This window comes from Muscardinus avellanarius (assembly GCF_963383645.1).
Source record: "Muscardinus avellanarius genome assembly, chromosome: 3".
Taxonomy (NCBI): Eukaryota; Metazoa; Chordata; class Mammalia; order Rodentia; family Gliridae; genus Muscardinus; species Muscardinus avellanarius.
Window position 1 is genome coordinate 908,919 of NC_137788.1, and position 24,519 is coordinate 933,437.

At 55.8% G+C, this 24,519-nt stretch overlaps 1 protein-coding gene across 1 annotated transcript in view; it reads right to left on the bottom strand.

Annotated features, from left to right (window-relative positions):
* CFAP74 (cilia and flagella associated protein 74) overlaps nucleotides 1–24,519 on the bottom strand; it is a gene marked incomplete at both ends in the record, with an annotated part of 71,365 nt that overhangs the window by 15,433 nt on the left and 31,413 nt on the right. The window contains 11 exons of the mRNA XM_080692717.1: nucleotides 2,305–2,426; nucleotides 8,996–9,118; nucleotides 9,518–9,591; nucleotides 11,212–11,344; nucleotides 12,398–12,565; nucleotides 16,605–16,694; nucleotides 16,978–17,044; nucleotides 20,392–20,510; nucleotides 20,926–21,099; nucleotides 21,856–22,014; nucleotides 23,751–23,955. Coding sequence (XP_080548843.1) covers nucleotides 2,305–2,426; nucleotides 8,996–9,118; nucleotides 9,518–9,591; nucleotides 11,212–11,344; nucleotides 12,398–12,565; nucleotides 16,605–16,694; nucleotides 16,978–17,044; nucleotides 20,392–20,510; nucleotides 20,926–21,099; nucleotides 21,856–22,014; nucleotides 23,751–23,955 — 1,434 coding nt within the window. The remainder of the gene's footprint in view (nucleotides 1–2,304; nucleotides 2,427–8,995; nucleotides 9,119–9,517; nucleotides 9,592–11,211; nucleotides 11,345–12,397; nucleotides 12,566–16,604; nucleotides 16,695–16,977; nucleotides 17,045–20,391; nucleotides 20,511–20,925; nucleotides 21,100–21,855; nucleotides 22,015–23,750; nucleotides 23,956–24,519) is intronic.

Sequence of the window (24,519 nt, forward strand, 5' to 3'; positions counted from 1 at the left end):
AAGCCCACACTAGGCAAAGTTTCAAATGACTGGTATTAGAGTTAAAAAAAAAACACTACAAAAGCTGGGTGTGGTGGCACACACCTGTAATCCTAATACTTGGGAGGCTGAGACAGAAGGATTGCAGATTCATGGCCAGCCTCAGCAATTTAGAGAGGTCCTGTCTCAAAAGAAAAAGGGAGCCAGGAGTGGTGGTGCGGGCTTGTAATCCCTGCGTTTAGGAGGCGAAGACAGGAGGATCACGGTTTGCAGATAGCCTTAGCTACTTAGTGAGGCCCTCTACAACTCAGTGAAACCCTGTTTCAAAATAAAAATAAACCACAAGCCTTGCCTCACAGCAGGCTCCGATCCCGGCCTCGCTGGCCCCGGCGCCGGCCTAACCCCTCGGCAGGCTCCAATCCCGGACTCGGAGGCCCCAGCACCAGCCTTGCCTCACGGCAGGCTCCGATCCCAGCCACACTAGCCCTGGCACTGGCCTGACCCCTCGGCAGGCTCTGATCGGTCAGGCCGGTGCCGGGGCCTCCGAGGCCGGGATCGGAGTCTGCCGTGAGGCAAGGCTGGTTCTGGGGCCTCCGAGGCCAGGATTGGAGCCAGCTGAGGGGTTAGGCCAATGTCGGGGCCAGCGAGACCAGAATCGGGGCCTTCCATGAGGCAAAGCCGCTGCTTGAGCCAGCGAGGTCTGGATCAGTCCACTGGGTAGCCAGGCCACAACTGGGGCCGTCAAGAGTGGGATCGGTATTTGCAACGCGGCATGCACAGAGAAATATCGCAGAAAATTAAAACCAGATGCTTCCCCTAATCAGCAATAACTAGGAGGAAAGGGGCAACAGGAAGTGGTCGAGCTATAGAAAGGGCCCTATAGTGAAGCAACTAAGGTGACCAATCAGAGGGTATGGAATAGGGGAGGATGGAGCCTCTTTAAAACGCAGGAGGTACATAAACATATGTATCAAAGTTAATCACCAAACAAGCATGGGATCGAGGGAGAAGGAGGGAATGGGATGGGGGCTGGATGAGGGCTAATTGGATGATGTGTGCTTGTATATCCTCTCAAGTCTGGTATTCCAATGTGATGTATGATAACAATGCATGAATAAAAATAAATAAATAAATAAATAAATAAATAAATAAATAAAAAGTAGGGCTGGGGGCATAGCTCAGAGGTAGGTAGCCCTGGGTTCTACCCCCTAGTACCACAAAAAGACGAAAGAAAGAAAGAAGAAAGAATGAAAGAAAGAAAGAAAGAAAGAAAAAGGGAAGCCGGCATGGTGGCGCACGCTTGTAATCCCAGCATTTGGGAAGCAGAGACAGGAGGTTCGCAGTTCCAGGACAGCCTCAGCTAATTAGTGAGGGCCTTTGCAACTCAGTGAGACCCTGCTTAAAAATAAAGAATAAAAAATAGGGCTGGGGTGTAGCTCTGAGGTAGAATGTCCCTGGGTTCCATCTCCAGTACTGTGTGCCTGGGGTGGGGTGGGAGCAGCAGCCCTGGCCTCTCCCCACTCCCTTGCCCTGTGTGCAGGTGGCACCCTGCATCCTGAGATAAGCCCTGTCTAATCCTAGTCCCTGACAGGCACGCTGAGCCTCCCAACCCCACCTCCCTCATGGAAACAGCTTTCTTTCCACCAGGCAACGCCACTCCTGAGGGTCTAAGAGTCCCTGCTGGGGCGTGACTGAGGGCCCCGGGGAGCAGGCCACAGGCCCTTCCCTATCCATGGCTGGAGTGTCGGCCAGGGTGCTGGCCGCCCCGAGGTGTTGGAGTCCTTAAATCTGGGGCACTCCCATCTCAGGACTGCCCCGGTTATCCAGGCCAGTTGCACTTTGGGGAGTTTTTCGCTCTGATGTCTGTGTCCCTGCAGGACTCCGTAAACCGCCTTCTTTCCTCAGAACCTCGCCTGTGTCCCCGGATGTAGCACACACTCTGTGCCCTCGGGTGCTCAGGTCCCTCGCACTGCCCTGGTGGTCACGGTGGCTGCCACTACAGCTCGCTGCAAACTCGAACTTAATCTCTTAGCCTCCTGGAGGTCAGAAGCCCAAACGGGTCAACGTGGAAGGGCTGATTCCTCCTGGAGGCCCCGGGGAGGTCCCATTTCTCACCCTTTCTAGTGTCTGGAGGCCCCTTCCTCCGTCTTCAGTTCTGTCTGCGCCCCCGACCCTCCTGCCTCCCCGTGACAATGCCGAGGACACAGGCCTCCGGGTGTTCAGAATCACCTGTGTCCTCAAGCCCTCTGTCCGACCGCCCTGCCCAGCGCTTCGACCCAAGCCTTCCCCAGGGGCAGCGCTCCTGCCGGCCACCAGGGGGCTCACCGCGTGTGGATGGTGATGGAGTCCTGGTAGAGCCGGTCGTAAATGCAGATCTTGAGGTCCACGATGGGCTTTGGCACCCAGACCGGCACGTCAATGGCAATGCCGGTGGCTCTGAAATACAGCTGAATGTGGAGACGGAAGCTCACCGGCAGCCCTTCGTGCACACCCGGCCATGCCAGTGCTGGCACAGCTTAGCAGGGGTTTCGTGTGCTGACTTTCATAACCCTTGTTCTGCGGACTGGACTTCAACAAGTCATATTTTGGAGTTCCGTGGCATTTTCCAGTATCATTGCCATTTAAAAATTCTTTTCATTGTCAAAAATTTTAAGCATAAAAACTAGAATAGAGCTGGGTGTGGTGGCATACACCTGTAATCCTAGCTACTCAGGCGGCTGACGCAGGAGGATCACAAGTTCAAGTCCAGCCTGGGCAACTTAAGCAAGACACTGTCCCCAATTTTTTTTTGTGTGTGTGGAACTGAGGATGTAACCCAGGGGTATTCTACTCCGTGCTACATGCCCAACCCGATTTTTTATTCTTTATTTTGAAACAGGGTCTCACTGAGTTGCAGAGGGCCTCACTAAGTAGCTGAGGCTGGCCTCAGACCGCGATCCTCCTGTCTCAGCCTCCCGAATACTGGGATTACAAGCCTGCACCACCACGCCCAGCATGTCCCAAAGTTTTGAACGGGCTGGGGATGTAAGCTCAGTGGTAGAGCATTTGCCTAGTGTGCACAAGACCTTGGGTTTGATCCTAGAAAAGCAAAGAATACAAAAAGTAAAAAACAGAACATCGTTTAACTACACAAGATTGTATTATACAGAAACGTGTGCATGTAAAGAGTAGAACTTCCACAAGAACACAAACTGGGGGCTACAGAAGAGCTCGGGGATCTTGCAGGGACCCCAGAAGAAGGGCCCCCGGCCCACCCCATCTGCCAGTTTCTCCCCAGACTCCGACTCCAGCGCGGGGGAGGCTGGGTAAGATAAGCAGAGGTTTGGGCTTCCTGCACCCTGCAGGAAGAACCTGAAGGTAGCAGCGGGGTCCAGCCGGCAGGGAGCAGGACGGAAGTGGCCATGTAAGTGAAGCCACCTGGGCGGTGGGCATGGGCCGCATACAGTGGGCTGAGCAGAAGACCCCGAACACCGGGGTGGACCCCAGGGCCGGCTGGGACTGGTGAGCATGCCTTCTAGACCAGTGTGGGGAAGGGCGTGGAGGGACAGGGTGGGAGCAATGGCAGGCCCCTTCCCTTTCTACACCCTATAGGATTTGTCCTGCCTAAAATACCCCAACCAGCCGGGGGTGGTGCGCACACCTGCAATTCCAGTACTTGGAAGACAAAATCACAGTTCGGCCAGGCATGTAGCACATGCCTGTCAGCATTTGGGAGGCTGAGACAGGAGGACTGCAGCTTGTGGCCAGCCATAGCTACTTAGTGAGGCCCTCTGCAACTTAGTGAGACTCTATTTCAAAATAAAGAATAGGGCTGGGGAGCCGGGCGTGGTGGTGCACGCTTGTAATCCCAGCACTTGGGAGGCAGAGACCGGAGGATTGCAGTTTATGGCCAGCCCTAGCTACTTGGTGAGACTCTTTGTAACTCAGTGAGCCCCTGTTTCAAAATAAAGAAAAAAATTAGGGCTAGGGATGTAGCTCGGAGGTAGAATGCCCCTGGGTTCCATTCCTAGTACAAAAAAAAGGGGGGGTTGGGGGGTAGAATGCCTCTGGGCCCCTGGGTTTAATACTAAGTAACACACACACACACACACACACACACACACACCTACCAGGTCAGAGGTCAAAGGGTTGCTAATAAATGTAGTATTTCTGGGCCCAAGATGAGATGGGATGGGCTAGTGGCCTTGGGAGGCCTGGTCACCCCAGCCTGTTCAGTGGGCAGGACCACTCAGGTATCAGCACACAGGATATATGCCAGCCCATCACAGTAGGAGGAGGAGGAGCGGGGCCAAGAGGGCCTGTGCCTGGTACAGGTGCTGGGGCAAGGGAGGGGAACCCGGGGTTCTCATGAAGCCAAAGGGCTCAGGAGTCTGGCCAGGATGGAGCCCAAAGGCTCATCCTGCGTGTTCTGTGTGTGGACTACCCATGTGTACCGGCCAGCCTGCACCTGCTCTGTGCTCAGGGAATGGGCCGCATCTGCAGATGTGGGGCGGGCACAGGGCTGGCCTCATGGTGCAGGGCCGGTCAGGAGTACTCCACTGTGGGCAAGGCGGGCGGCATGGAAGGCTGGCAGCTGAGCTCTTAATGAGAGGTGGAGGGGGATGAGGGCCAGGGACGGGTTCAATCCCCAGGCTCAGCATACACGCCTTCATCCCTGACCTGCAGCATAGACCCTCCAAAGTTACAGGTCTCTGTCTGGCACTGTTGCTGTCTTTGAACACACACGGCCACCAGAGAGGCAGCATGTGGGCCGTGAGAACCGTGGGAACCGTGGGGAGGGTGGGAACCGTGACACCGTGGGAACTGTGGGGAGGGTGGGAACCGTGGGGAGGGTGGGAACTGTGACACCGTGGTAACCGTGGGGAGGGTGGGAACCATGACACTGGGAACTGTGGGGAGGGTGGGAATCGTGGGGAGGGTGGGAACCGTGACACCGTGGGAACCGTGGGGAGGGTGGGAACCATGACACCGTGGGAACCGTGGGGAGGGTGGGAGCCGTGACACTGTGGGAACTGTGGGGAGGGTGGGAACTGTGGGGAGGGTGGGAACCGTGACACCGTGGGAACTGTGGGGAGGGTGGGAACCGTGGGGAGGGTGGGAACCATGACACCGTGGGAACCGTGGGGAGGGTGGGAACCATGACACCGTGGGAACTGTGGGAAGGGTGGGGACCATGACACTGTGGGAACCGTGGGATGGTAAAATCGTGGATGGTAAAATCGTGGGAGGTGGAACTGTGGGAAAGGCGGACCCTCCAGGACTGTGGCTCTGTGGGAACTGCAGGTGCTGTGCAGACTGTGGGCACTGTGGCACCTTGGGAGCTGAGGGCAGCGTGGGGACTCCAGGCGCTCCGAGCACTGTGAGGAGGAGCTATGGGAACACAGCACTGTGTGATCTGGCGCCTGGGTCCTGTGTCCTGTGGGTACCGGGCGAGTGCCCGTGGGCCGTGGGTCTTGGATGCCGTGTGCACCGTGGACCCATGGCAATGTTGGGTGCTGTCGGCACTGGGCCATTCCGCGCTTGGCGCTGTGTCTGGGGTCGTGTGGGTCCTGGCGGGCAGTGCTCTGCTCTTGGGCTCCTTCTCTATTGCGCAGAGCGGTTCTGTGTTCCACCTGCTTCCTCCCCACCCCAACGACTCCTCGTCACAGCAGAGCACAGCTCCTCATGAGAGGGCCCGCGGCACTGGGCCGGCCTCCCGAGGGCTCAGGACGGACCGCCTGCCTCACGGGTGGCCTGGGCACAGTGGTGAGAACTCCTGTGACCGTGCACACGGCTGAGGGAATTCCAATAATTCTACCGAGAGCAGAGCAGACCTAGGGGTGAGGGTGATGTGGGGCAAACAGGGACGGCACAGACTCTGTTTTGTGGTGCTGGGGATTGAGCGCGGGGGCATCTGCCTCGAGCGACACCCAACCCTTTCTATGATTTGTTTACTTATTTATTTATTTTGGTACTGAGAATTAAAAACATGAGTGTTTATTACCTCAAAGCTATACATGAAGCCCATTTATTTTTTTGGGGGGGGGTAATGGGGAAGGAACCTAGAGGTGTTCTACCTCCAAGTTACAACCCCAGCCCTGTTTTTTATTCTTTTTTTTTTTTTTTTTCAAACAGGGTCCCAGTGAGTTGCAAAAGGCCTCATCAGGTAGCTGAGGCTGTCTATGAACCGCGATCCTCCTGTCTCAGCTTCCCAAATAGCTGGGATTACAAGTGTGTGCCACCACACTTGGCTCCTGAAGCCCATTTTATTTCTTTATTTTTTATTTTTTTTATTTTGTGATACTGGAGATTGAACCCAGGGGCACTCCATCTTTGAGCTACAGCCCTAGCCCAATTTTTAATTTTTATTTTGAAACAGGGTCTCGCTAGGTTACTAAAAGTCTCACTACTTACTGAGGCTGGCCTTGAACCTTCAGTCCTCCTATTTCAGCCTCCGAAATACTGGATTACAGGCATGATCCACCATGTCTGGCTTTATTTACTTTCTTATCATTTTATATTTATTTATTTATTGGTCGTACTGGAGGTGGAACCCAGAGGTTTTCTACTTTCGAGCTATTCCCGGATCTATTTTATATTTTATTTGGAAACAGGTCTCACTAAGTTGCTGAGAGCCTCACTAAGTAGCTGAGGCTGGCTTCAAACCTGTGAGATCCTCCTGTCTCAGCCTCCCAAGCTCTGGGATTACAAGCATGGGCCACACAGCTTTTTCTTATCTTTTTAAAACAGGGTCTTGCAACCGGGCGTGGTGGCACATGCTTGTAATACCAGCATTTGGGAGGCTGAGACAGGAGGATAGCCTTTTGAGGACAGTCTCAGCTACTACTTGGCGAGGCCCTTTGCAACTAAGTAAGACCTGTTTCAAAATAAAGAATAAAAAATAGAGCTGGGTCGTAGCTCTGAGGTAGAATGCCCGAGTTCCATCCCCAGTACTGCAAATAAATAAATAAATAAATAAATAAATAAATAAATAAATAAATAAATAAATACAGGGTCTTGCTAAGTTACTGAGGTCAATCTTAAAAAATTATGAGAAGCTGGGTGTGGTGGTATATGTTTGTAATCCCAGTTCTTGGGAGGCTGAGACAGGAGGATCCAGGTTCGTGGCCAGCCTCAGCTACTTAGTGAGACCCTGTTTCAAAATAAAGAATAAAAAAAAAGGGCTGGGGGTGTAGCTCGGAGGTAGAATGCCCCTGGGCTCCATTCCCAGCACCACAAAACAAAACAACAAACAAACAAACAAAAACTTGTGCGAGTGTCCCGTCCCAGCCTCCAGGTACTGGGTTACGGGGTGCACCACCATGGCCACCATCACAATACTTTTTTTTTTTTTTTGGTGGTACTAGGGGTGGAACCCAGAGGCTTTCTACCTCCGGTCTATACTCCCAGACCTTTTTTTAAATATACTTTATTTGGAAACAGGGTCTCACTAAGTTGCTGAGAGCCTCACTAAGTAGCAGAGGCTGGCTGGCTTTGAACCCATGCGATCCTCCTGTCTCAGCCTCCCAAGCGTGGGGATTACAAGTGTGCACCACCACGCCCAGCTAATACTTTTATATCTTTTTATTTATTTATTTACTTTTCTGCAGTATTGGAGCTGTGGGGCATTCTACCTCCGAGGTACACCTACAGCCCTATTTTTATTCTTTATTTGAAAGAGGACTGCATTAAGTTGTGAAGGGCATAAGTAGCTGAGGCTGGCTGTGAACCTGTGATCCTCCTGTCTCCGCCTCCCAAGCACTGGGAATACAAGTGTGCGCCACCGCGCCCGGCTGCATCTTTGTGCTTTGAGCGGGGCTGGCTAAGTTGCTGAGGCTGCCCCTCTTCAGGCCTGGGGCTCTGGGTGTGCACCACCGTGCCCAGCGTAGGAGCTGCAGTTTTGTTTTGGTTGTTAGGGTGTCCCAGCGCGTGTGCCTTGATAGTAACAGGGCATCCTGGAGGCTTTCCTCCTTCCACTGGAGACAGCCAGGTGAAGTGTGAGGCCGGGACAGACTGTTCATAGACTCAGGGAGCAGGAGTCCAGTAACAGAGGGGAAAATAGGACAAGTAGCAATTTGATTAAAGGAGTGAACACGAGAAAACTGGGAAGCAGGAAACCGTGTCTTAAGTAGTACCGTAAGCTAAATGGAGGGACGAGAGCGCCTGCCCGGCTGTGAGTGCCGATTCTCCTGGGAAGGGAAGGCAGGGAGTATTAATTTGGATAGACAGAAAAAAACCTGGGTCCTAAAAGGAGATGGAAAGTTACACACACACGCACACGCGTGTGCACACACAAACACGGGAATGGCTCTGAAGCGGGAGGGCGATGGTGTTTGGATCTGATGAAAGGCATAACTCCCAACAAAGCGGCAGGTGTGGACCTAACGCATCAGCCTTAAGGAGGCTCTCTGAAGCTCGTAGTCAGGGAAGACAGACACCGTGGACGAAAGAGGAGAGAATGCTCTGTTCATAGACATGTCTGTGGCTGTCAAAGCACTTTCCACATTTGTAAGACAAAATTTGCCTCTGGTCACAAGCAGATTGAAATTTTTTTTAAGAGAGTTTGTAAACTGGGTGTGGGGGCACACACCTGTAATCCCAGTACTTGAGAATCTAAGATAGGAGGATCACAGGCTTGAGACCAGCCTCAGCACCTCAAAACAGGGTCTGGGGTGTAGTTCAGAAATAGAACACACTGGTTTCAGTCTCTAGCAACAGACACACACACACACAGTTTATAGGTCACAACTTACTAAACTTATAAATAATAAAAAGTAACATAGACATTTAACTCCTTGGAAGTTAAGAAGGACATTTCTAGTGATCAGGAGGCAGGCTCTGCATGTGCACAAGTGTACTGTGTATGTGCTCCTGTGTGTGTGTGTGTGTGTGTATGCACACGCACGCGTGTGTGGACTGAGGTGCCAGCCATCTGTGCTACCAGCCAGCAGTCAACCATGGGCAGAGGCGAGCTCGTGGGACGGGGCACTGCCCTGCGCCCGCGGTGACAGACGCAGGAGGCACGGGGCACACTCACCGTGGGGCACTGCGCGTTGTTAAATATGACCTTGAACCTGGTCTGGACCTCTCCTGGGATCACCGGGGTGAAGTTGACAGGTACTCGGATGGAACTAAAAGGGCCAATTTCCCCTTCTGTTATCTGCATGGGGAGAGAGGCCGGGCCAGCCATGGTCAGCGTGCTTTCTGCTGCGTGCCTCCATGGGCCCTGTGACCGCCCGTCACTGTAGGGACGAGTGTGGCAGGACTGTGTCTCGGGGGCCCCAGCCGAGGGCCAGGGCACACCGCCCCCAGCCAGGGGAGGCCCCCTCAGCATCCTCGCCAAGCTGGCCCCAGCCCTGTGCTCTGGTCCTGCCCGGCCCTAGTGTGGAGGGCTCCCCTGGTGCCTGCGAAGACCACAGGATTCCAGCCTGGCTCTGGCCAGTTGGAAGGGCCTCCTGAGAGGGGGCCAGTGGATGGGGAGGGCGCGCTGGGATGGAGGAGCCGGCTGACCTCCCCTGGCCAGTGTGTGGGCAGCCTGGCTGACCTCCCCCCGGCTGACCTCCCCCAGCGTGATCTCTTCCTGCTCCTCGCTGGAAAACATTATGTCGCCAGCCATGGGTGAGTACTCGACTTCTGGAAGACAAAGGAAGATAGAAGCTGGGCGAGGCGGCCTTGGCTGGAATTCCAGTACTTGCCGGGCTGAGACAGGAGGATTGCAGGTTTGAGGTCGGCCTGGGAAACTTTGTGAGACTTTGTTTGAAAATAAAACAAGAGTCGGGTGTGGTGGCGCACGCTTGTAAACCCCGCGCTTGGGAGGCTGAGACAGGAGGATCGCGCAGGTTCGAAGCCAGCCTCGGCTACTGAGTGAGGCTCTCAGCAACTTAGTGAGACCCTGTTTCAAAATAAAATAAAATAGGTCTGGGAGTGTAGCCCGGAGGTAGAAAGCTCCTGGGTTCCACCCCCAGTACCACACACACACACACACACACATACACACACACACAATTTGGCTGAGGGTATTGCTCAGAGGTAGAATGCCCCTGGTTACATCCCTAGTACTGCAAAAAAAAAAAAAAAAAAAAAAAAAGAAAGAAAGAAAGAAATCAAGAAGCCGAGCCTAGCATGGTAGCCCATGCCTAGAGACTAAGAAAGGAGGGTCACAGGTTCAAAGACAGCTTCAGCAAATAGTGAGGCTCTCAGCAACCTTGTGAGACCCTGCTCCTAAATAAAAAACAAAATAAAATAGGCTGGGGGTGAAGCTCAGAAGGAGAATGGCCCTGAGTTCAATCCCCAGTGCCACTAAGAAATCAAGAAGCTGATTCTAAAATTTACATGGAAATCCAGAGCCTGAATTATGCAAAGAAACTATTTTTTTATTCTTTTTTTTTGTGTGTGTGTGGTACTGGGAATGGAACCCAGGGGCCTTCTGTCTCCAGGCTACACCCCCAGACCTATTTTATTTATGCCTTCAAGTTGCTGAGAGCCTCACTAAGCTGTTTATCTTCAAACCCGTGACCCTCCTGTCTCAGCCTCCCAAGTACTGGGATTACAAGCCTGTGCCACCACGCCTGGCTGGAAATCTTAAAGATTAGAAACTTTAAGAAAGGCTGGCCCGGCATGGTGATGCACACTTGTAAGCCCAGCATTTGGGAGGCTGGGACCGGAGGATCGTGGTTCGCGGACAGCCTGTTACTTAGTAATGCCCTCCGCAACTCAGTGAGACCCTGTTTCAAAGTAAAGAATAAAAAATAGGGTTGGGGGTGTAGCTTGGAGGTAGAATGCTCCCGTGTCCCATCCTCAGTACTGCAAGAAAAAAAAGAAAAAAAAAGAGAAAGAAAGAAAGAAAGGCTGGCCTTGAACCTGAGATCCTCCTGCCTCAGCCTCCCAAGTACTGGGATTACAAGCGTGCGCCACCACGTCCAGCTGACCACTGACTGTAAACTGTGCTTATGTGTTATCTACACTTCTGCACAGCTGATACGAAACAACCATCTATCTCAGCCACAGAAACCAGGTGGCGCAGGCAGCTCAGCAGGGCAGAGCCCCGCCTGTGTGCCCCATCGCTGCCAGGCAGTGCGACACTGGGGCATCTGTCAGCGTTCTCCTTAGCGTGAATGCAGCTCTCAGCAGGCCCCGACAGCCTCTATTTGAACATACAAGTACTTTCCTCTTTACTACTGCTGAGATCCAAGGCCCGAGAAAGCCTGGCACCTTGGAGCTCCCCGCACCGCGCCCTGGGCCCGCCGCCCTCACCTTCCAGCCGCCCCAGCTCCCTCTGGCTCTGGATGTCCAGCGGGGAGGTCTCGTTGCCTTCAAGCTGCTGCTCAGACACACTGGTGATGACCTTCTCGTAGACACTTTTATCCTCGCAGGTGAACAGGCTGCTCTGAAAGGGAGCTCAACGTCTTCTCCGCCTTTGGCCTGCAGGCTCCCTGGGCCCTGGCCGTCTAGAGGGCGCAGGTGGAGATGGGCCGCCTCTGGCCCGGGGAGCACTGGTCTCTGCACGTCCCCCCCTCGGGTCTGAAAGCTGGGCTGTGGCCGCCCAGGTCTGGGCTGACCCTGTGCCTCCTTTATCTGGGCCAGGCAGCCCCTCCCGCCTTAGATCCACCCATGATCTCGGCCCTGCTGGGCCCCTTGCCCAGGAGCTGGCTCTCTCCAGCCTGGGGGAGGCTGAGCCTCCCACCCTCTCAGTTGGCTGGAGGCAGAACTGCTGCTGGGCACGCAGAGGGGCCCTGGGCAGCTGGCCCCATCTGCCCGAGAGCCTTTCCCCAGCACCCACACTTCTGCCCTCCCTCTGGTCCCCACCCTGCTGCCCTTCCTGCCGCAGCAGCCCATGCTGGCCACGTCACCTGGTTCTGTCCTCCCCTGGGTGAGACCCTTCCAAGGGCCTTTGCCGGGACCCCAGGGGCCGACAGAACTGTGGTGAGGAGCTCAGTGCCCTGGCAGGAACGCTCAAGGACTTCGGAATGTGTATGGAAAGGCCAGTTCCTTCATCCCCGTGACCCACTAGGGTAGCAGCAGCCGTTTTCCTGAGTGGGACCCCATGACACACAGATGAAACCTGGGCAGCCTCTCGGGAAAGACAGCCCACCTCAGGCTTCCCCAGGCGGCAGGGCTTTCCTGACAGGCTGGACTCCTGCCCCCCTAAGTTGCCCCCCGCAGAGTTGCCTGGTGGGGCATCCCTGGTGCTCCTGGCTGCTGCCCTGCCACCATGCCCAAGGGCAGCAGCACCCTGCAACCACGCCACTGAGCGCACACATTTCCTCCTGGGAGCGCCCTCTGGAGGAGACTCAGGAGAGGCTGCCCACCTTCCCTCCCCAGGCCCACTGCCGCCATGCTTCTGGACCCTTGTGGGATCTGAACTGAGGCAGGCGAGGCCCAGCGGCACCACGGGGGCCACAGCAGCCCGGCCGCTGGTGGGGAGCCGCGGCCCACTCACTATTTTCAGGACGGACTGGATGTCATCACCCATCTTGTAGGGCTCAGAAGCCAAAAGAAACTTGAACCTCGTGCCCAGACCTCCGGTGTTGGTCAGCGTGATGATCCGGGAGGTGGTCTCGCCTACCACGTAGCTGCCAAAGTTGATGATCTCCTTGTCAAGAGACAGCTGCCGAAGGACACCAGAGTGAGCCAGGGTGGCTGCCCAGGCCTGGCAGGTGCCCAGCTTGAGGAGGGCAGGTCCTTGCAGATGCCACAACCCGGGGGCCCTGAGGCAGGGTCTCCTTCCCAGCTGTCGCCTGCAGCCCGGAGGGGCCTGGCCCTTCTTCCTCGTCATGGGTAGGTAGAAGAGACAAGGATGCCCTGGGTGTTTGCAGAAGTGTGGCGCACACCCAGGGCGCAGTCCACACTCAAAGTCACACTCTGTGATCACAATGACCTGGGGCACCTGGATCTTTCTTATTTTTTATTTTTTGCGGGTCTGGGAATGGAACCCAGAGGCATTCTACCTCCGAGCTGCACCCCCAGCCCTATTTTTTATTCTTTATTTTGAAATAGGTCTCACTGAATTGCAAAGGGCCTCACTAAGTAGCTGAGACTCTGAGAACCATGATCCTCCTGTCTCAGCCTCCCAAATGCTAGGATTAAAAGCTTGCACCACCACACCTGGCCCTCATTTTTATTCTTTTTTTTTAGTTTTTGTGGTAGTGGAGATGGAATCCAGGGGCATTCTACCTCTGAGGTACACACCCCAGGCCTAATTTTTACTTTTTTGTTGTTGTTGTTCTTGTTGAAACAGGGTCTCACTGAGTTGGGAAGGGCCTCGCTAAGTAGCTGAGGCTGGCTGCAAACCTGTGATCCTCCTGTCTCAGCCTCTCAAGTACTGGGATTATAAGTGTGCGCCATCAAGCCCAGCTCCCAAATCCGTGTGTGTGTGTGTGTGTGTGTGTGTGTGTGTGTGTGTGTTACTGGGGATGGAATCCAGGAGCATTCTCCCTCTGAGCTACACTCCCAGCCCTATTTTTTTATTCTTTATATTTGAAACAGGGTCTTACTGAGTTGCAAAGGTCCTCACTAAGTAGCTAACGCTGGCCATGAACCATGATCCTCCCATCTCAGCCTCCCCGATGCTGGGATCACATGTGTGTGTTACCTGGCCTACCTCCCAAATCCAGTTTCAAGGAAGTTACTCAGCAGCCCCCTTCCTCAGGGCCATGAACTCCAAGTAGGAGGGGCTTGGGCCTGGGAGGGCCAGCGGGCGAAGGCTGTCGTTCCCAGAAGAGAATGGCCAGGAGGGTGCTTCCTTCGGAATGGGAGCCTGTTCTGCACATCTGCCCTGGACGCAGGCCACTGCACTCCCAGTGCCCCAGCCCCAGCCATGGCTGCCTCCCTGTTTGGGGCACTGTTTGAGGCTGGGCCTCCACCTCTGTGCCCTACTTCCAAGGCACGCTGGGGTTCCGGGGCAAGGGAAGCGTTCTCCAGAGGGCAGGCCAGCTCCCGCAGGAGGCCCGCAGGAGTCTCATGGCCTTCACACCCAAGCCCGGGCCCTGCCTGACAGAAGCGGGCAGAAGTCTACGCCAAAGCAGCTTCACCCAGGCACAGGCGAGCGAGGGGCGGCAGGCACACGCGCGGCCAGGCCCAAATGGTCTCCCGAGTCCAAGCTAATCTAGCAGCCAGTCTAAGGGGATGTAGGGGACAAGGGACAGGTTAGACAGAGCTGTGGGGAGCAATTACATGAATGAATCCAGAACGTTCTAGAACGTTCTGACAGAGAATAGGCCCAGGCAGCTTCATGACCCCAAGTGGGGAGGGGGCTGTTACTGTATGTAGGTCACAAGAGACTGAAGAATGCAATAATCAAATGCAATCTCCATGACATCCCAGACCTAAAAATAACATTTATAAAAGAAGGTTTGGAGCCAGATGCTTTGGCGCATGCTTGTAATCCCAGTGCTGGGGAGGTGGAGACAGGAGGATCGCAGGTTCCCAGCCAGCCTCGGCAACTAGGTGAGGCTCTCAGCAACTTAGTGGAACCCTGTTTCCAAATAAAGATACAATAAGACAGGTGTGGGGTGTGGCCTGGAGGAAGAAGGCCCCTGGGTTCCACCCTGTACCTCGTGCGGCGTTTGGGAGCACGGGCACATCTGCATGTGGGTTGGTGTCAGGTGGTCATCAGGACTTGCTGTATTGCTTACTGTACGATGCTATTGTTTGCAACTTTTTTTTTTTTTTTTTTTTTTTTGCGGGTCTGGGGATGGAAGCCAGGGGCATTCGACCTCGGGCTACACCCCTGCCCTATTTTTTATTCGTTATTTTGAAACAGGGTCTCACTGAGTTGTGGAGAGCCACGATAAGTAGCTGAGGCTGTCCGCAAACCGCGATCCTCCGGCCTCAGCCTCCCGAGTGCTGGGATGACAAGCGTGTCCACCACGCCCGCTATGTTCACAACTCTTCTTGCTTTTGGCCATGTCCCTCTGATTACAGTGGAGTGGGTCTCTCCCTGCCCCACTGATATTGGACTTGGACGTGTAATTGATTAGCTTTTTGTGTGTGTGTATGTGGTACTGGGGGTGGAACCCAAGGGCTTTCTACCTCCGGGCTATACTCCCAGACCTATTTTATATTTTATTTGGAAACAGGGTCTCAGTGAGCTGCTGAGAGCCTCACTAAGTAGCTGAGGCTGGCTTTGAACCTATGTGATCCTCCAGTCTCAGCCTCCCAAGGGCGGGGATCACAAGCCTGTGCCACCACGCCTGGCTGATTAGCTTTTATTGTGGTACTGGAGATTCAATCCAGGGGCCTTCTACCTCCGAGCTACACCTCCAGCCCTGTTTTTTATTCTTTATTTTGAAACAGGGTCTCACTGAGCTGCTGAGAGCCTCACTAAGTAGCTGAGGCTGGCTTTGAACCTGTGATCCTCCTGTCTCAGCCTCCCAAGCGCGGGGATTACAGGCGTGCGGCACCACGCCCGGCTGGTGTGCTCAGCTTTGGCTGTGAATTCTTGGGCGGTGGGACGTGAGCAAAGGCTGGCCGCTGGCCTTCATTTCTTGAGTCCCGGTCGTCCACCATGAGAAGCTCACCTCAGACACTGCCGCCCTGCGGGCTGGAGCCGTGCCCAGAGGGCCCTTGACGTGGCCCAGCCGGGCCTGGCAGGCAGACACGAGGCCCGTGGCTGAGACTGGAGTCTCGCGGCTGCTGCAGCGGCTGAGGGTCGAAGGTGTTTGGCGCACAGCGTCACTGTGGCGGGAGGCGGTGATGTGGGCTCCCTGATCACTGGGGGGCCACATTTTTTTGGTGTTTGTGGTTCTATAAATTAAACCAGGGCTGCTCTGCCACTAAGCTACACTCCTAGCCCTTTGCATTTTGGTTTTTGTTCCTGGAGATCGAGCTCTGCCCCAGCCCTTTTCATTTTTATTTTGAGACAGGTCTTGCTAAGTTGCCCAGGCTGGCCTGGACTCGGGATCCTCCTGCCTCAGTCTCCTGAGGCGCTGGGATCACAGGCGTGCGCCACTGTGGCTGGGGAGAGGCCATGCTTTTTTAAGAGTGGGGAGCTAAATGGTACCATATCGGTAATTTACTTTGACCTGAGCTGACGGCAGAGAGATGGGCCACGGTGGCGGAGGCTGACACTGTTGGACGTGGGGTGTGGGTACATAGAGGCCACTGCTCCTTCTGCTTTTCATTATGTTTAAAATCGATCCTTCCTTCCTCCTTTTCTTTTCTCTGGAACTGGGGATTGAACCCAGGGCATTCTACCTCTGAGGTAGATGCCCAGCTCTTTTTTATTTTCTATCTTGAAACAGAGTCTTGCTAAGTTTCTGAGGCTGGCCGTGAACCCGCAATCCTCCTACCTCAGTCTCCCAAGTGCCAGGATTACAGGCATGTGCCACCTTGCCCAGTGAAAGATTTCTTAATCAGAATAAAAGCATGAAGGGGCACTCTGAGAGCTTCCGAAAGGCCCAGATTCTTCTCAGCGGACCCTCAAGGTCTCCTGCAGCCCCACACGGCAGGCTCCGTCTGGGTGTTCTGGGTGCTCTGAGCACTCACTGTTTAGAACACCTCACGTTGCGTACCCCGGCCAGGCCAGAGGCAGGATGGAGCCTGGGAGGCGCTGTGCCCCCTCGCCCTCCTGCACCCACGCTCCGGGCGTAGCCCCACTGATTCTTAACCAGGGACCCCGAGAAATGGCTCAGATGGTTTCAACTTACGGAACATTTCTTTGTTGAACATTTCAATGGAACAGAAAAGCTGCCTGTTTGAGCCAAAAACGAGATATTTCCTTCCAGATCTTTATTTATCTAAAAAACAAAACAAAACCACCCTGACCACCATGAACGTCCATACCAAGGCCCCACGGGCCGTGTTACCGAGGCCCGGGCCCGGGCCGGCTCTCTGCCAAGGGGGAGCCCAGGACAGGGCTGGGGAGCACTGCCCACACAGACCCTGCAGGGGCACGCTTCCCCGCCCACCCCGAGAGTGAGGGCACACATCCTCCCCGTGACCCCGCCCGCAGTTCAGAATGACGCGAACAGGTTCTGGATAAAACCGTGCCAACGGGGCCCCGAGCGGCCTTTGACTCACCATGGGCTTGAAGGTGACGAGGACTTCGCAGGACATCCCTGCCGACAAGGGGCCCGGGGGGTCAAAGCTGCAAGCAGAAGGGTCCAGAGCGCGGTGGTGAGGCCGCTGCAGGGGCGGCCCCCGGCCTTCTCCACTGCGCAGGCCCAGTGCCATGTTGCCCCAGCATCTGGGGGACAGAGTGCACTGGCATTTAAGTCTGTTGACTGATTTGACCTAATTTGCTTAGTTTAGAGGTGCACAAGCTAAAAATTGAATATAAAAACGCGTCCCAGGCCGGCAACGTCCCCATGGCACCGGGCGGAAGGAAACCCCAAGCTTTTCTGACGGGAAAGAGGCATTTTGTTGCTACTTGACGCAGAACCCCGAAGGCTGGTGCCTGCCATGAGAGAACCAGAATTAGGACTGTGAAAGGGCAGCGTGCGAAGCAGCCCCGAGAAGAGCGGGCCGAGCCCGGGCTGAGGACGGCGGAGCTAGAACGGGCCTTGGAAAGACGTGTACAGACCGCGAGGCAGCACATGGAACAACACTGCCCGGCACGTGAGGTCCCGGCTTCCATCCCCAGCACCGAAAAAGAAAAAAAATCTAAACAAAATGATTAAAGACAAAGCCGGGCGTGATGGCGCAAGCGTGATCCCAGTATTCGGGAGGCTGAGACCAGAGGATCGTGGTCTGAGGCCAGCCTCAGCTACTTAGTGAGGTCCTCTGCAACTCAGACCCTGTTTCAAAGTAAAGAATAAAAAATAGGGCTGGGGATGTAGCTCAGAGGTTGAATGCCCCTGGATTCCAGCCCCAGACCTGCAAAAAAAAAAAAAAAAAAAAAAAAAGGTTAAAGACAGGTCAGGTGAGCAGGCCTGTGATTCCAGTTCACTGGAGACTGAGGTAGGATCGCCAGTTCGAGGCCAGTCTCAGCAACTTAGTGAGACCCTGTCTAAAAAAATAAAATATGCCAGATATGGTGACACATGCTTGCAATCCCTGTGCTTGAGAGGCTGAGACAGGAGGATTGCAAAGGTTCGAAGCCAGCCTCAGCTACTTAGTGAGGCTTTCAGCAATTTAGTGAGACCCTGTTTCCAAATAAAATATAAAATAGTTCTGGGAGTATAGCCCGGAGGTAGAAAACCCCTGGGTTCCACCCCTAGTACCACCAAAAATAAATACGTACATAAATAAATAAAGCCAAGTGTGGTGGCGCATGCCTATAATCCCAGTACTTGGGAGGCTGAGACAGGAGGACCTCACATTCAAGGCCAGCATCAGGTACTTAGTGAGGCTCTGCAACTTAGTGAGACCCTGTTTCCAAATAAAGAATAACAAGAGATGATGGTGTAGTTTGGAGGTCGAATGCCCCTGGGTTTAATCTCTAAAACTGCAATAAATAAATAAGTAAATAAGCCGGGCGTGGTGGCGCACGCTTGTAATCCCAGCATTCAGGAGGCTGAGACAGGAGGATCGCAGTTTGCAGACAGCCTCAGCTACTTAGTAGGCCCTCTGCAACTCAGTGAGACCGTGTTTCAAAATAAAGAATAAAAAATAGGGCTGGGGGTGTAGCTTGGAGGTAGAATGCCCCTGGGTTCCAACACCAGCGCTGTAAAAAACACACACACACACACACACACACACACACACAAAAAGAACAAATAAATAAAACAGGGCTGGGCTATAGCTCAGAGGTAGAATGTTCCTGGGTTCAAGGCCTAGAACCAAAAAATTAAAATAAAAAGGGCTGGAGGTAGAGCCCAATGTTAGAGCGTCCCTGGGTGCCATTCCTAGTACACACACGCACACACACACGCACACACACACGCACACACACACACACACACACACGCACACACACACACACACACACGCACACACACGTTAAAGACATAAGTAGAGGAGTAGAAATGTACAGACACGAGAGAAGACGACGACGACGCAGCCAAGAAATGCCAGCTCATCTGAAAGAGAACCTGCAGCTTTTAGAAACGAGAACGCGGCACCGAGGTGCACCGCCGGCAGCCCAGCGCGCGGCAGACACAGCTGGGAGGCCAGCGCTGGGGACGGGCCGGGGGCCGGGTGCTGCCCTCAGGATGGGGGGCAGCGGAAAGGCTCGGACAGGAGCAGCAGAAGGACCCGGCGAGGGGCAGCGGTTGAGGGGCTGAGAAATCTCCAAATTGTTGCCGGGTGAACCTTCACTTCAGGAGGCACGGTGAGTCCTAGAAAAGTCAACCGCAGCTGCAGGGCACCAGGACGGGGTCTGGAGGTCACCAGGTAGAAAGCGGCACCGCTCAGAGAATCAGTGCTCCAGCCGCGGCAGCAGCCAGAGGACAGGAGTGGTGCCCTCGGGGTGCTCCCAGGTGCACCTGTCAGTAGGACATTCTAACCCCGGCCGTGGAGGGGGCTCTGGGGTGGCTTCACCCCACACACCTTCCAGGAAGAGCCAGCGAGCCGCAGAAATCCCGTGCCTACAGCATGACCAAAGTCAGGGGCCTCGGCGTCGATTAACCACTGGGAAATAAACACCATGCCCAGCAACTCTGCCCCCAGCCGAGCCTCTGCACACAGCTAGGCTTTGAAAAAGCGCAGGAAAGAGAAGTGGGGAGCACAGAGCCTACGGTCGGGTCCCTCTCGGCTCCCGAAAGAAGACAGAATACCTAGTGGGAAATCCTGATCAGAGCCCGCGGAGGCCGGTGGGTCAGCCTTGGCGGCTGGGGAGAGAGAGGAGAGTCAGCAGCCAGCCTGTGCGGAGCCCGTTTTATTTTTTGGGGACTGGGGATTGAACTCCGGGGCATTCTACCTCTCTGCTACATCAGCAGTACGTACAGCACTTTTTTTAAAAAAGCGGTCTCACTAAGTTGCTGAGGGTCTTGAACCCCATTTTACAATCTGCACATCACACACTAATGGAAGTGGGCTCTCTGTCTGGGTATCCAAGCCTGGTCACGGAGCCTGGCAGAGAAGAGAAAGGAAGCAGGAGAGGCTGCAGAGCCCCGCAGAGGAAGGCCAGACGCCGAGGAGCAGGAGAAAAGGGCCTCAGAAAGCCCGGGGAGCTAACCCCGAGAGAAGCCAGCACTGAAGGCCACAGAGAGAAAACAGACCCACCACGTGCGTACGCAGAGCCTGAGAGAGGAAAACGAGGCACTGGCACCAGGGAAAAGTCGCCACCTAGAGTCAGGGAAAGTCTCGGGATAGAGATGGCTTTCCTCATGCTCAACAGGCCACTCGCCGCCAGGAAGAACTACCAAAAGGTCCACGTCAAACGAAACGGTCAAGAGAGGAAGCGGAGGCGGAGGGGCAGGAGAAGTCTGGCCGTCCATTCAGGGGCAGTGACTTCAACAGGAGGAGAGAGGAGCGCCCTCCCCGACCCTCCACAGAGCTCTGAAGCGCGCTGACGCCGCCCTGCGCAGGCCCTGCCACGCCCGCGGGCCTCACTGGACGTGGATGAAGTCCCGGAGGCTCTCGTCCACGCCCACCAGCTTGCAGTAGTTGATGGTGTACGTGGCGTTGACCAGCGTCATCTTCTTCTTGTACACTTTGCCAATGTCGAAGTCCTGGAGGAGCGGGAGGAGGTGTCTGTCCTCGGAGCGGGTGGCGCAGTGGCTGGGAATCCCCAGCAGCTGGTCCTCAAGGCCGCTCTCTGGGGAGCACTGATCCCCAGGCCTCCCCCAGACTGACAAGGGCCCTGGGGCGGAGGGCGGGTGAAGTGCCACCTTTGGCAGGCCATGGCTTCAGGGGACGCCCAGGGAGGAGAGGAGGGACGCTCTGGACTCCTCAGGCCACCTCTGCCCACAGAAGGCGCCTTGGCTGGTCACTGCGCAGCCCCCCACACACCCCTAATCCTTCGGATGCCCTCTCTGCTCCCTCACACCCAGCCTCCTTGCAGAGGCCTCTGGCTCCCAAGGCCCCAGGAGGACGGTGGGTGGAGCACCTCCCCTCTCCTGCAACTGAGGCGTAGGACAGGCTCACCTTGAAGTGGATGACCTCAGGCTTGCTGTTGAAGGGGCAGCCTTTGAACTCCCGCCCCGACACCACCTGCTTGTGGACCAGTCCGCTGCGCAGCTGTCGCATCGTGCGGGCTAGGATGTCCTTGTCCATCTTGGACCCGCCCACGGGCTTCCGGTCCAGGTCTTCTTTGGGCTCCTTGGTGCACAAAGACAGAGGCCCGTGGGGGGTCACGGGTGAAGAGCCGGCACAGCACAGGGGGCCCAGCACCCCAGGAGTTGCACACCAAGACCCTGTCTGGCCCATGTGTAAGCAGTCTGTGCCTCACAAACAGAGAAATGAAAGGAAGGACAGCAGACAGAGCAGGGCTCGGGCAGACTTCTGGGAAACAGCGGCAGGGGAATTTTCTAGATTGTAGAGTCAGGACAAGAGAGGGTTTCTGAGAAGTTCTATAGGAAACAATTTTCTCAGTGTGGCCTCGGCAAATAAAGCTTTGCAGGAAAGCTGCCTGGCGGTGCCCACGGCTGGCCGGGCCCGGCTTGCTCGCAGTCAGGGGCCGAGGGGTGGGTGACGCCCTCCTGGGTGGAACCGCAGCCTGTGGCCTACGGCAAGCTAGGGCCTCTCCTCAGCAGTCCGGACGGCCATGTTTCTTGATAAAGGGAGCCAACGCGCATTTGAACTCGTGCCCTTTTCTAGAAACGTGTCCCTGGCGGAAGCAGAGTGATGGAGGACCGGAGCTTTGGCCTGCTGGCCCCTCCGCCCTGCTGGCCACATGCAGCATGTGGCTGGCCACTTAGGCCCTGGAGACGGGAGCTGCGCTGCCAGGGCTCGGGATCATATGCCCACGCCGCTCCCTGGGGCTTTGGAGGAGAGAGGAGCTGGGCAGACAAAAGGGGGTGTCAGAGCCGCGGGCTGGGCCGAGGGTGCCCTGCGAGGGAGGGCCTGGGGCTGTACCTGGTACTGCCTGTGGTCTTCGCTCCAAAGCCCAGGGATCTCTGGCTCCACCAGTACTTCCTCCTCTGGACTGGGGCCTGAAGGGTCCCCCTGCATGGACTCGCTGGAGAGGACTGACAGTAGCCGAGAGTACTTGGGGCGTATGGACACCTCGGTCTCCTTCACACAGGAGAGAGATGGAGTAAGGCTGTGACCAAAACACAGGTCACAGGAAGAGAGAAGCTGCTGGAGCCCCGCCCTGAGGCTCGGCTGGGCGCCTGCCCTCCAGCCCACCCTTCCAGTTCTTTTACTCTTCACACAGACATGGTGGCCCACACGGCTTCACAACTTTCTCCACTTTCAAAGACAACATATGCCTTTTATTTTATTAAAAAAAATTATTTTTTTGGTATTGGGGATGGAACCCAGGGACACTCCTCTCCCTCCAAGCTAAACTCCCAGCCCCCCCCCTTGTGTGTGTGTGTGTGTGGGGGGGTACTGGGGGTGGAACCCAGGGCCTCTCTACCTCTGGGCTATACTCTCAGACCAATATTTTTATATTTTATTTGGAAACAGGTTCTCACTAAGTTGCTGAGAGCCTCATTAAGTAGCTGAGGCTGGCTTTGAACTTGCGTGATCCTCCTTTCTCAGCCTCCCAAGCATGGGGATTGATTACAAGCGTGCGCCACCATGCCCGGCTCCCAACCCTATTTTTATTCTTTATTTTGTCCAGAATTCTTTCTTTTCTTTTTCTTTTTTGGTGGTGCTGGGGCTCCTGGAAGTCCTTCTACCTCCAGGCTACACTCCCAGACCTATTTTATACTTTTAATTTTTTTGGAAACAGGGTCTCTTAAGCCAGCATGGCTGGCTTCGAACCTGCGGTGATCCTCCTGTCTCCACCTCCCAAGCGCGGGGATTATAAGCGTGCGCCACCACGCCCGGCTTATTCTTTATTTTGAAACAGGGTCTCAGTGAGTTGCAAAGGGCCTAAGTAGCTGAAGCTGTCCTCGAACCGCGACCCTCCTGTCTCAGCCTCCAGAATGCTGGGATGACAAGCGTGCGCCACCATGCCCAGCTCAACATATACCTTTTATATATTACTAAACACTTCTCCACAGTGCTTGGCAGAGTGCACAGGACAGTCGCTCTGGCTGCAAGAAGCTTCTGTTGAGGGTGTGCTGAGACCCCCCCACTGCTCCCCCAGCTCTGACAGCACAGCGAAGCCCGAGGGAGCGGGACGGCTTAACGGCCTTTTCTCAACGGGCTTGGGCACCGGGCCTCGTGCAGGTGCTCTGGCTTTGCTGTGCCTCAGTGGGCACCACGGTGAGCCAAGGCCTCCCCCGGGAGGCAAAGGGTGCTGCTCAGCCCTGGGACCTGCTCCCAGAACAGGCTGCAGAGGAGCACGGCAAGGAGCGCAGCCGCGGGTGGCAGGGCGGGCAAGGAGCGCAGCCGCGGGTGGCAGGGCGGCCTCTCAGGAGAGCGGAGGGTGGACAAGAGTGCGCTTTGGGGAGGGAGGTGGCCGAGGCTAGGAGCAGCTGGGGCAGCGGAAGGAAAAGCCCTCCAAAGGCTGGGCGAGGTCCCACGGGGCCAGAGCGAGGCCGGGGCTGGTGCAGTGCTGGCAACATCTGTGCCCCGCACACCCTCAGGGCGGAGGAGCTGGAACCCGCACGCGCTTGGCGGGCAGGAGTGAGGGAGTCGAGGGAGCTGCTGGCTGCAGGGGCCGGCGGCACCCTGGCCAGTGTGGCCCGAGGGGCTGCCCGGCTGTGTGACCGTCCCACCCTGCACTGAGGACAGGCGAGAGGTGGGAACGGCCCAGGCGGGTGCTCAGGGGCCAGGCGGACCCTGCTCCCCACCAGGGGTGCCGGGCCAGGCCTCCTCGTGTCCGCACGCTCCCGTGGACGGCAGGCTCTGCTCACCAGCAGGTAGTTGGTGGTCACGGGGGTCGTCTTCCCTTCACAGAAGTCGGTGATGTAGTTCCAGGTCTTGTCTCTCAGAGTCCGTCGATTTGTGGCTTTGGTGCGAGGGCGCTGTTTCTTCTTCCGGCGTTCTTCCTCCATCTCCTCTTTCAAAATCCGGCTCACGATCTCCCGCGTGCGGAGCTTCTGCTCCTCCTCGAAGGCCCTGCGGGGGGCTTCCCGGTCAGGACCCTCGGCGCCCGGACCCGCGGGTCAGGTCAGAGCATTACGGCCCGTGGGAGCAGGGCGGATGGAGCCGGGCCTTGACCGCAGCCGGCCTCCCTGCTGCGTCCAGGTCTGCCTGCCCCAGCCCTGGCGCTGTGAGCTGCCCCACCCCGGGCTTCCTGGCTGCCAGCTGGGCACAGCTGGGGCACAAAGCAGGATATCGCTTCTCCACTCCAGTTATTCTGCTGGGTGCCGGCCAGGAACCAGGCCTAGGCCAGACCAAAGGAGGGCAGGAAGGTGGGCAGGGAGAGGGTCAGGAAGCCACAGCCAGGTGGGTCCTGAGCTGCGACCAGGTGGGTCAGGGCTGACCAGGAGGACCAGCCCTTTCTGAGAGGTGGGCTTCCAGGGCCTTCTTGCAGCCTTGTGGGCAAGGTGGAAAGAGGCCAGGCAAGGGGCGGGAGAGGCGGCCATCTGTAGAAATCCCAAACCCAGGAAACCCACCCACGGCAGTCCTGGGGAGGTGGCACCAAGCACCTGTGTGGGGAGATCCGATGAGAGAGGGAAG